At 44.4% G+C, this 11,958-nt stretch overlaps 4 protein-coding genes across 5 annotated transcripts in view; 2 read left to right on the forward strand and 2 right to left on the reverse strand.

The window, feature by feature from the left end:
- Positions 1–86: 86 nt before the first annotated feature.
- LOC6725880 (fatty acid hydroxylase domain-containing protein 2) lies at positions 87–2,403 on the forward strand. Its single transcript, XM_002106840.3, has 2 exons — positions 87–1,887; positions 1,962–2,403. Exons 1-2 carry the CDS (start codon positions 1,172–1,174, stop codon positions 2,080–2,082), a joined length of 837 nt encoding a protein of 278 aa, XP_002106876.1. The 5' UTR covers positions 87–1,171; the 3' UTR covers positions 2,083–2,403.
- A 217-nt stretch (positions 2,404–2,620) lies between these two features.
- Positions 2,621–4,696, reverse strand: LOC6725881 (pyrimidine-specific ribonucleoside hydrolase RihA). Its single transcript, XM_002106841.4, has 3 exons — positions 4,093–4,696; positions 3,100–3,546; positions 2,621–3,019 (listed from the first exon to the last, which is right to left on the reverse strand). Exons 1-3 carry the CDS (start codon positions 4,345–4,347, stop codon positions 2,636–2,638), a joined length of 1,086 nt encoding a protein of 361 aa, XP_002106877.1. The 5' UTR covers positions 4,348–4,696; the 3' UTR covers positions 2,621–2,635.
- Positions 4,697–6,466: 1,770 nt separating this feature from the next.
- Positions 6,467–7,916, forward strand: LOC6725882 (pyrimidine-specific ribonucleoside hydrolase RihA). 2 transcript variants are annotated; one of them, XM_002106842.4, is made up of 2 exons: positions 6,467–7,005; positions 7,063–7,916. In XM_002106842.4, the coding sequence occupies exons 1-2, from the start codon at positions 6,793–6,795 to the stop codon at positions 7,882–7,884; spliced, it is 1,035 nt and encodes a 344-aa protein (XP_002106878.2). In that variant the 5' UTR covers positions 6,467–6,792; the 3' UTR covers positions 7,885–7,916. The 2 variants fall into 2 exon arrangements, with proteins under 2 accessions (XP_002106878.2, XP_039153785.1); XM_039297851.1 differs by having other exon boundaries at positions 6,871–6,998.
- A 270-nt stretch (positions 7,917–8,186) lies between these two features.
- Positions 8,187–11,958, reverse strand: part of LOC6725883 (glutamine-dependent NAD(+) synthetase) — a 33,414-nt gene continuing 29,642 nt past the window's right edge. Inside the window, exons 5-7 of the mRNA XM_016172600.3 lie at positions 11,844–11,933; positions 10,355–11,788; positions 8,187–10,282 (exon numbers count right to left, since the gene is read on the reverse strand). Coding sequence (XP_016039239.1) covers positions 9,589–10,282; positions 10,355–11,788; positions 11,844–11,933 — 2,218 coding nt within the window. The 3' untranslated portion in view covers positions 8,187–9,588. The remainder of the gene's footprint in view (positions 10,283–10,354; positions 11,789–11,843; positions 11,934–11,958) is intronic.

Genomic DNA, 11,958 nt, shown 5'->3' on the forward strand with positions numbered 1-11,958 from the left:
GCAAACAGACAGAAACAGATTAAACCGATTAATTAAAACAATCCAATGAACACGGCAATATTTATAAATCTGCTTAAGCGTTAGATATATGATGATACTATATGCGAGTATATATAAATGTGTACGTGACAATTACTTTATGTGAATGATATGGATTTTACAATTCATTGAGATTTATCCTAGATGGTTTCGTTGGGTCCCTTATCGATCGGTTATTTTGGCTTATTTCGACACGATCCAGTTCGAGTATCTGTGCTTCATTACACATAACTATATAATTAAACAATTAATTAATAAACTAGCATAGCAACAAAAACTGATGGCGTTCAATCTCCAATAAGTCTCCGAAAGCAAGTGAATTGTTTTAAAAGTCGGTTAACGAAAACCAAACAAATGAAACGAAAACCGAAAGAGAACTAAGAAATCAATTTAAGTCAAATATACAAAGATGAGAAATAAAAACAATAAATGAACAAAATTCGAATTGTGTTCGAGTTATCATCATCAACAATATCAATATCCCCCATCAACTAATATATATTATTATATCTCCCACAGGGCTTGAACTTTGAACTTGAAATCGATGAGATTTAGCAAAGCTGCGAACAACAAACGGTATGGGGTATGGGTACTATATATAGATGGACTCCTAATCTAAATACAATAGTAATGCTTGACCATAATCTGCCATCGACTGCGAAAGAAATGATAAGCTGGCTAGATTTCTAAATTCGTACGCAATATTAATCAGCTTGGACAGTCATATATAAAATCGTAAAGAGTACTTAGGGACCAAAACCCGAAAATCACAGTTGCAGCTCACTGGTCCTTGAAATGAGCTACTCCATGGTTATGGAAAGATGGATTAGGATTAGGATTAGGATAGGACTAGGATTATCTAGGATCCTAACTACAAAAATCATAATGATCAAACATTATTTTTAAATATGAGAAACTTTTGTAACTTAATATTCTTACTTACGAACAGAAGTCACTTGCTATGAAACTAGTTTCTTTAAGGGATTAGTATATTATATATTGCATATTCCACTGGCTTCATCAGACCACCAATGTAACCCACTGGGTGTAGGGCACCAAGGGGCCTAGGTAGCCAACTTCAAAGAGCGGCTAGCGGGATCCGCGAGTAGTTTGCGCCCAGACCTCGACCACAATGGACACCTTGCTGGCTGGTTGGACGCAGTCCGGGGATTATCTGCAGAATAGATGGACCTTGCTGCTGGACACCGTTGGTGAGGATTCGTGGCGCCTGTGGGTGGTGGGCAGCACGCTGGTCATCTTCATCGTATACTGGCTCTATGCGGGCATCTTCACCCTGATGGACATTACGAATCGTCCACGTTTCCTGCGCAAATACAAGATCCAGCCGGGCCAGAATGAGCCAGTGGATCTGGCCAAGTTGTGGCATGCCGTCAAGGTGGTGCTGTTCAATCTGACGGTGGTTAACTTTCTGGTCAGCTGGGTGGTGTACGAGTTCGTTTACAAATCGGAGAACAGCCAGGACATCCGAGTGCTGCCCACATTCAAGCGATCCCTGCGCGATTTGGCCGTGTTTGTGGTGCTGGAGGAGATCATGTTCTACTATGCCCACCGCCTGCTGCATCACAGATCGGTGTACAAGTATGTACACAAGAAGCACCATGAGTGGACGGCTCCCATTGCCGCCATCACGCTGTACGCCCATCCGGTGGAGCATGTGTTGGCCAATCTGTTGCCGGTGGCCACGTCCATTGCCATCCTGGGCACCCATGTCGCCCTGGCCTACGTGATCTTCGCCCTGGCCATCATCAACTCGATGAGCGATCACACGGGCTACAGTTTCCCATGGTCGGCGGGATCGGTGCGGTTCCACGACTATCACCATGCCAAGTGGGTATCCTGTCTATCCTCGCCATCTTCATAGCGTTGCATCTTCATAGCGACTCTGCTCCTCCTTCTTCCAGGTTCAACTACAATTACGGAGTGCTTGGACTTCTGGACAAGCTGCATGGCACATATCGCGCTCCCGCGGAGCAAAAGGCTCACTTGCAGAGGATTAAGAAGGTCAAGAAGAAGTCCAAGTAGTTCAAATGATTCAAAAACTCCTCTTTTTTTTTTGTTATATTAGTTTTTTATTGCTTAAATATACCAGAAAATTATTATATTTTTGGTATTTAAAAAAATAAATGGGATTTCTTTTTGTGTGTGAATGCTAACATAGAATTTGTATTAGTTTTAATTGTTAATTAATTTAAAGATACTTTCATAAGCAATAGTGATTGAGCACATTTTTTCAATTGATTTATACATAATTCTCTTAAAAAATAAACAGCACAAGCTAAAGTCTTACAAATATTACAACATTTTGATTTGTTCAATTAACAATACAAGCTTTTCAGAACCCACTTAGTTAGCTAGCCAATTTTGCAACCGTACGTCTAATCAAACCGATTAAGTGTTTAAAGCTTAAATTCCGATTAAGGTGGTGCCATCTCGGAACTGCTCTATGGATCGTGGTGTGCACCTGTTCCAAAAGCACTCTTATCGCCGAGACCCCCAACCATTATGAACCGTTGATAAATGGTGGAATCAAATGATAGCGCCGAAGAAAAAGGCGGGAATCACTAGAGATATGGGTTTATTGAGTGTCGCGGAGTAGGGCGCCGTCATCCAAGCCGGCGATCCATTCGCAGATCCGTTTGAAGAACTCGACGTCCACCAGCTCGATGATGCGCACGTTCTCCGGATACTTCTCGCGCTCCCGCAGATGATCGAGAACCATCTGGCCGCGGGTGTGGGTGCCCCGCAGATCCACGGTGGCGTGCCAGGTGTTGTGCCTCCGGATCAAGTGATCCTCGAATAGCCAAACGGCCACGGCGATGGCATCGCATGGGTTCCACGTATCGATCCCGTACTGCTCGATCATGGGCAGCCACTGGGCGGCCTCCACCTGGTTGAGCATGGTAATTGCCGGATGTCCGGCTTCCTTGGCCCTTGCAGCGAACTCCTTCAGGCGCCAGTTCTGCAGAAGAAGAGGGATTAGGTTACCATAGAGGATAGAGACTTTTTTTCAACGGCTGGAAAGCCCAAACCTGAACTCACAATGTGTATATTGAATCTCTCCGGGAGACAGGCCTCCCACGGCAGGATGGTGATGGGGCAGCGTGTCCTTAGCAGCACCGTGTGCGCCGCCTCCGGATCCGAGTGAAAGTTGAACTCCGCCGAGCGCGAGGAGTTGCCCACGCCCTGGTAGTTGCCGCCCATGATGAACAGATCACGGAAGTTATCCCCGAACTCCGGACCGTACATCGTATAGCCCAGGGCCAGATTTGTCAGCGGACCCACGGCAAATATGGTGATCTGTTTGGGCCTGGAACGGCAGAGATCATGGATGGCGGTCACCGCGTGCTCCGCCTGCACGATGTCCTCCAACCGAAGAGCGCAGTCGTCGGTGAGACAGTCACCGAATCCGTCGCGACCATGGAAATACTTTTTTTCATCCTCCAGAGAGGGAATGAGGGCATCTACGGCGCCCAGGTATATGGGAATCTGCAATTGGTAAACAATGGTCAGATGCAAAATCGAAATAATTTCAGAATGAAAGAGAAATTCGAATATATATCTAAAAAATATTCCAATAGTTGTTGGAACAATGAATGGCGCTTTCATTTTAAGCAATCGCAGAAAGAAAGACTTTAAAAATGTCACGTAATATTAAACGCCAAGCAATGCAAATTATTATTTTTATATAAGCTAATGTGGCGTTGTTATTAATTCTTTAAAAAAATGTATTCCATTTCTAATATGCACATATTCATAAATAAATATTTGATTGCAAGTACCAATGTACAACACTGATTTGTTTAAATATTTGCACACACAACACTTAAACAAAATATGTTCACATGTATTGGCTTGTATTTTTAATTGTTAAGTTTTAAATATATTAAATAGGCAAGAAACCAAAATGCAGCGTTACAAAAAACGATCTTAAATGCCTCAACTGATATTGAAATTTTTAGATTTTTAAATCATAATCACAACTCTATGGAATAGAATTTTTCTCTCTGTGCACTTGAGTTTATTTATATTTACGTCTGTGCGCTTGCAGGCATCCAGTATCCGTCGCATATTGCGTGCCGCGTTCTCCCTGCTGGTATTGCCGCATCCCATCGTGGTGATGGCCAGCAGATGGATCCCATGGCTCTCAGCCGCGTGCAGGAGCAGGAGCAGTGCCCAGGCATCGTCGCTCCCCCCATCGCAGTCGAGGATCGCGTATCTGGGCGCTGGTGCTGCTACTCCTTCTCCGCCTCCTCCTGCGCCGTTTTCCACTGTGCGTCCGTCCGCCATCGCCGGCAATTGGTGAATGTGCCCGAACAGCGGACTACGGACTACCCATATAGTATGCACATACGACAATCATCTGGTCGCCGCCGCCGGACTTCGTCTATCGGCTCGCCTCGGTTATGAGTGTGCCTCTGGCTCTGGTTCTGGTTCTGGGGCATGGGCATGGGCATGGGTATTACCAGAGCACCATATCGCGGAATTTCATAACGCTCGTTCTCGCCGTTCCCCGTCGCAACTCAACTAAACTAAACAAAACTAAACTGAGCAGCTCACATGTGCGGTGGGCGATAGCGATACTCCGTATGTCACCATGTGTGCAATTCAATTCATATCTGCGCTGTATTTCACGTTCGCGCCCAGCGAGAACGGGACAAACGGATAAGATGTGTGGGAATACGGCCACCAATCTGGTCGGCCATTGAATGCCCTTTCCTCAAGCAGATGTTATGCGTTGGAAGGTCGGAGTTTCCCTGATTATGATTATTATGGTGATCTATTTATCATAACTCGGCTAATAATGATCATACGGCGAAAACAATGACAGTTTTATGTAGCTTTTTACCAATGCCAACGATCCCTATCACTTTTTGAATGATTTAGGAAATAAAAATTTTGGCCATTTTTTGTAAGGGGTACCATCATCAAAATTTGCGAAAAATTGAAAAATCCTAGAATTCCCAAACTTGAATGCAAATCGATTGGGATTTAAAAAACAAACTCAACGAGGTATGACATTCCATATTTGGGTCATTATTTCCAATGTTTTGATCAAAATACCGAATATTTTTGTCACAAAAAATCTGCGAAACTATTTTTGGCAAAAAACTGAATTTTCAAGTTGGCTTTTTTGGCTATAACTTGGCTAATAGTGGTCACAGAGCAAAAAGAAGACCCATTTTATACTCCTTATAACCAATACTAAAAACGCCTTTAACTTTTAAACTAATTTTGTAAAATTAATTTTTGGCCAAATTTTTGCATTTTTTGTAAGGGGTACCATCATCAAAATTTGCGAAAAATTGAAAAATCCTAGAATTCCCAAACTTGAATGCAAATCGATTGGGAATTGAATTACGAGCTCAGGAAGGTATGTCACTCCCCATTTGGTACAGTTCCACCCAAGTTATGGCCAAACATGTTTTTTTTTTTGTTAAAAAAATCCGAAAAACTGACTTTTGTCAAAAACAGATATTTGAACAGACTTTCATTGTAACTTCGTTATATTTCATTATATAGCTAATGAAATTATTGCCTATACAGCTGTTTGCCAAACATACCTATAATAAAATAATAACATATAATAATCCCAATAAAGAGTACATAGGTATTTGTATGTTAAGTACATACAAACAAGATAAGCTAGTTTTGTCCGAATTATTTTCCCTATCAACAAGACTTTCTCCTAGAAATCTTTCTATGGCAATCTGCTGAATAAGAAGGGAAGAATTCAATTTACAATTTAATTCAATGAATATAAGAGACGGGATCCGAAGGGCAACTGGAACCACTATGGTTGCAACAATGGTAATCAAGTTGCGGCAGGTCGTCGCGATAATAGCGATCCATGGTGAGAAGCGCCCACTTGCGACACTTGAGGTAATCTAGACTATAGAATCTAGAATGCCAGACGAGAGTACATCCCATATAAGCAAGTAGTTGGAAATGAGCGTGGAACACCCACTTAAGTCATTAAACGACTATGCTTTATTTGGTTAATCTATTTTCTTATTCGCGAGTGTTGAAATAATAAGCATTTTTAAGAACAAAGATTCCTATGCTTAAGCCCAAAATAAATGCGATTAAATGGGACTTAATGTGACTGGGAAGTGTTCTTTCTTTTAATTGTTTATTAAACAAATTTAGCAAGATCTCAAATCTCTAAATACAAACCAGCTTAAATCAAAGCGAGAAATACAAACATATACCATGTATAGTAAGTTAATACTAATGATAATTCATTGAACTTCAGTTTTTTTGTGTATATATTTACTTCATTTTTTATTTATTAAACTTTTTTTTATTCATTTCATATTATTTTTATTTATTAAATATTTATTATTAAATATGTACAGCTGAATACCCTAACTATAGTATGATATCATATGTTACATGTTGTAAAACTGTTGGTAACAGCTGTTTAAATGATTAGTTCTGCAAATGATTAGTTCTTTTGAAATTTTAGCAAGTAACTAAATAGAAGGAGTGATTATTTACTTGAAATTAAAATGTTACTAAATAATAGAGCTGTAAAATATATTTCTATATATTCAATCAGTAATAATCGCGACCAGAACGGAATTCATCGTTATGCCCCCTGCTTTGCGAGCCCAAAAAAAACCATCCGAATTTAGTTAAATATAGTATTTTATTCATGGGGCCCAACATTGGGCGATAGTTCGTTCCGTAATCGATAGAAGCTGCAGCAACCAGTTTGGAATAACATTCGGCATGGACAAGAAGCACCGCCTCGTGGTCTACGACTGCGATATTGGGACCGATGATGCCTGGGGACTGGCCATGATGCTGCGGGCGGAGGAGCTGACTCTGCGCGGAGGAAGGACGTGCAAAGTGGTGGCCATAACGACGGTGCAGGGCAACACGGACGCGGACAATGGAACACTGAACGCCCTGAGGGTGCTGCACACGTTGAACAGGCGCGATGTGAAATGCTTTGACCAATCGGATTTCCAAATAGTGCTAACAATCTGATCTACACAGGTTCCGGTCTTTAGGGGCTGTTACGAGTCCATAGTGCCCCGCACATGGGAGTACACCAACTGTTTCCATGGCCAGGATGGCCTAAACGATGTGGGCAACTATCCCGCGGTCGATGTGGAGCAGGAACTGCAGCCGGAGCACGCGGTCAATGCCATGTACCGCCTGGCCAGAGCTAATCCCGGCCAAGTGGACTTCCTGCTGTGCGGACCACTTACCAACTTTGCCAACTGCATCAATCTGTATGGAAACTCATTTCTGACGAAGATTGGACGAGTCTATATAATGGGCGGCAACATTTTCGGCAAGGGCAATGTCACGAAAAGTGCCGAATTCAACTTCATGATGGATCCCGAGGCGGCGCACATTACCCTGGAGCGTCTGCTGGAGCCGGCGATTATCCTGCCCTGGGAGCCCTGCATCGATGGAGAGTTCGACACCACGCTCGACTGGCGACTGAATGTCCTCGGCGCTGTTGATCATCCCTTCATAGAGCTGCTCACGCGTGTGGAACGCTCCATGCTGGAGCCGCGAGGATTCGTCAAGTGGATCAGTTGTGACTCCCTGCTCACCGCCGCCTACCTCTTCCCGGATGCGATGATCGCCGAACAGCGGAAGTACTATGCCACCGTGGAGCTGAGTGGCAACCACACCCGTGGCCAGATGGTGCTGGATCACCTGCGCGGCCGGAAGGTGGACGACATCCATGGCAAGAAGATTAATGTGCACATCATTAGGCGCCTCACCAGTGGAGCGACCTTCCGCACGATCATCGCCTGGACGGGATTCCTTCCCAACGCCGATATCGCACAACTATGCGCTTAGCATCTTAAATATACATGTCACGTTTAAAGCAATTTCCAAAACCCTTTCATATGGTTTATGGCCTGATAAGGCATCAGGTGATCTCTGACTTGGCCACAGATTATACTAAATGGACTGGGAGAGAATATGCTTGTAGATAGGGGGGTTATTAGAAAGTCGGGAATGATGATAGCCCAATTACCCAGATATAAGTTAATAGCATACCTGTCATACGAGTGATGATTTGCCAACTGATCTCTTGCATCACTATAGATTCCAGATGGAACCATCGAGTGCCCAGTCCATTTGAAACTACAAAAATGTCTGGTGTATATATTTCCTTCTACAGAAGTGTATAATCAGTGTTCCATTAAATCGATCTGATGCGAGTGTTCAAATTCACAATGTGCTATATAAATCTACATGCTTGACTACCAACAAAAAAAAAGTTATGCCCATCTCCCAAGGAAGTGTTTTCAAAGATTGGGAATTAGCATAAGCTACATTGGTCTTACGTTCACACTTAAAATCGAATTTACAATTCAGAAAGGAAATACAATTTGAATTGCTCTTGTGGGTGCAATATGTTAAATCAACAAAAGTTTAGCTATAGTGAGTTTATAGATGTTTTTAGGACATTTTAAGCGAATAGTTGTGATATTTTTTAATGTTTTTCGGGCCTAAATTGCCCACAACATATATAATTGACCTTCCTAATTGGTTTTTTATAACGTGGTTTGCATAAGGGTTCAGAAATTGTCTTATGATCAACAAATTGATCTTATTAATAAACATACAGTGCGTTTTTAAAAGTGCAACTTTTGGAACATTAAAACATTAAAGTAATTTCCCCCAATTGGGTTACATATAATTTATAATTTTTAAATACGGTGTGTAAATATTTGATCATTATAAATAATTTGATGTCTTAAAAAATCAGGTAAAACAATTAGTTTAATGCCAGTTTAAACCGCACCGTACACAACCAATAACACAACAAGTAATATCTTTCATATGTAAGTTCAGATGATTTATCCGATTATATGTAAGGATGAAGGATCGCCTAGTTGATGATTTAATTAGATTGTTGTACAAATAGTTTGGACAGGCGGACGAACTGTTTGTCCAGTTAGTTTAGCTTGAGCATTAGACAAGATAAATCACTTTTCGATAAGGCAAACTGCAAAGGACTCTACGAAGGCTGACTACCTAGAAAAGGATCTGAACAAAATATGAATTTCTACGCCTAGGCCTACACATATGTATGCATTCCAATTCTGTATACGTACAGGATAATGCCTTTTGCTGCCGAATAGTACATCTACATTATGACTCCCAATTGCTAGATATGACAAAATTTAGTAGTAGTAGTCTGCTATCTTAATAGCAGTTATAGATTGCATAAAACAAATATTTTCTTAATTACAAAGGTTTGTATAAAACTATCAACAATTAAACGGATAAGCACATACTAATTAAGTATAGGATTTTCTTTGGAGGTAAATTTATTTAATGACCACATATGTAACTAGAACAGGACTGATATTTTTAAGGAAACATTTTTACGAGCAATAGAAGGCACATAGTTGCAAAAGATAGCCGATGCCTAATTACAACAAATTTCATGTATATTTCTTAGCGAGGCAGCAAAAGGTCATTAAGCTGTGGTTAAAAAAAAAATCTGTGTATAATATATAAATCCAGTGCATTGCGAGTATCGCGTTCCTAGACGGGAATGCCGGTGCGATCCTTGATCTTGCCAAGCACATTGACGTGCACCTTTGAGTAACCACTGGGCTTCTTGGACAGACCGCCTGGGGCAGCTGCACCTGGCAGCGGTACCGCTGCCGTGGAAATGCCCACGTCAATCGATGCGGACGCCGAGGCCGAGGACAACGGAGACGAATGCTTCGAGTCGTCCAGGTGGGAGGATCTCTGGGTGGAGAGCAGCAAGTCCTCGCTGCTGGGGCGCAATTGTGCCGACGATGGTGTGTAGATCGGTTGCAGCTTCTCCGCCTCGTCGTCAATGGCCTTGAACTGCCAGCTCCAGTTGGGTCGATACAAGAAGGGGCGATGGTCGAACCGATTATCATCGGGACTGTAGCTTTCCGCGTGGACCGACGGCGTCAGCACGGTCATCTTGTGACGATTGATGGCATAGCAGAGGAAGAAGTGCTTCACTTTTTCGGCCACCTCCTTGGGGCTAAGGTCGCTCTTCCAGGTGGCCACCAGGTGGCAAAACATGCTGTAGGGGCCGCAGAAGGACTGTTTGCGCAGGCGCCCGTACTGGGAGAGCTCCGCATAGGTCATTCCCATGTCCTCCTCGTCCGTCTGCTGCAGCTCCCCGTTCTCCTGCAGCGGTTCCAGTTCGGCGGTGGGCGGGGCATCGATGATGGACTCCAACACGGGCAGGTTGAATCTGGCAAATGGGAAATCGAGGTCAGTAAATTCTAGCTATATTCTCCGTCACGTAAAGCAAATATTAGCTTACTTATCCTTGGCATAGGTCAGAAACCTGCGTAGATCCATTTTGGAGATCCCACCAATAGGATTGATGTCCGCCGAGGAGCAGTCATATTTGGTGAGGTAACCGCGCAGCGATTCATCCACGTTGGCAGAGCCCAGGACGAGCAAGCCACCGGGCCTGTTCCTCACCCACAACGTCAACTGGGCAAAAATGTAGGCCAGGACCATGCGTATCCTAGATTGCATATTCTGCAATGCCAGATTCTGTCGAGCACATCCGCCCTGGGTCCGGAAACGAGGCGTCAAGCCAGTGACGGCATTGAATATGCTCAATAGGGCATTCACCGCCGAATCAATGCTGATCTCGATGTGGTAACTGCCCACTTGGTTGGCCAATTGGGCTGCCCGTCGACGGGTTTCCTTGCTGCTATTAACGCTGCCCATGTAGCAGGTGACCAGCAATCGATTGCACAATCCGGCGGCATTATCCGGTGTATAGTCCGAGTCGGCAAGAAGCTGTCGGATATCGTGGAGCACCTGGGCGTCGCCCAGCTGGACAGCCTGCACGATCTGCCGGCACATGGAGTGCACTATTGCGGCCGAGCTACTCGAATCGACACCACCACTTAGGGGCAGGAAAAATCCCCCCTGACCGGATCTCCTCAGATAGTCCCACAGCCAACAGGCCGGTCCCAGGGCAATCTCCTCCTCAGGCGTGTGAATTGGCCAATTCAGAGGAGGCGTCGACGTCTTGAATATGTCACTGTGCGTGGACATCTCAAAGTCACAGTGGATCCTTGGGTAATCCGCTGCCGATGCAGCAGTCATGCAGCGTGATCTCAGGCTCACTCGGTAGGCACGTATCTCCTCCAGATCGATGGTGGCCAGCGTGACCTCCACATCCTGCAGTGCGAACTGCTGACCGCGCGCCAGGATCTCGCCATTCAAGGCTATGGCCGAGCAACCATTGAAGTACACCCGCTGACCATCGCAACCTCGAAGATTGCTAAAGAGATAGGCTCCGCCGGCCTTGAAGCTGGCATTCCGGATGAGATCGCTGGTGATGTGCGCCTTTCGCAGTTCCATATAGCTGCCGGAGCTGTTCACTATCAGCTCCACACCGGCCAACGACATCTCGATGTGCTTGCTGCGCACATTCCACAGCTCCTCGCAGATCTCGTAGCCCAAACAGGTGTCCCTGGTGGCTATCACCGCATCCCCAAAGGGAACCGTCTGCTGACCCGTATGCTGGGCAATCATTCGCGGCAGCACGTACTCCTCCGTTTGCAGGGCTTTCGTCCAGGCGGTGAACCAACGCGACTCCCTATAATTGCCATCGTCGCACATGGCCATCTTGGGCCGGATGAGCAGGATCTGGCGGTTGAAGAACGCCACCCGACAATTGTAGGCCACATTGCGATGCATCACCGGCATGCCCACGTCCACCAGCATATTTTCGCTACGATTCGTTAAGTGGGTTAGGTTAATCCATGAGATAAAATATTAGCACTTACCACATGGGCGACATCATCACCTCCAGCAGCACCTCCCACGAGTGCAGGAATGTGTCCGGCTCACGGAAGTGGTCCTCGCAGCTGTAGCCACTGTGTTGAAAACAAATGGATTGAA

Source organism: Drosophila simulans, chromosome X (assembly GCF_016746395.2).
Source record: "Drosophila simulans strain w501 chromosome X, Prin_Dsim_3.1, whole genome shotgun sequence".
NCBI classification, from domain to species: domain Eukaryota; kingdom Metazoa; phylum Arthropoda; class Insecta; order Diptera; family Drosophilidae; genus Drosophila; species Drosophila simulans.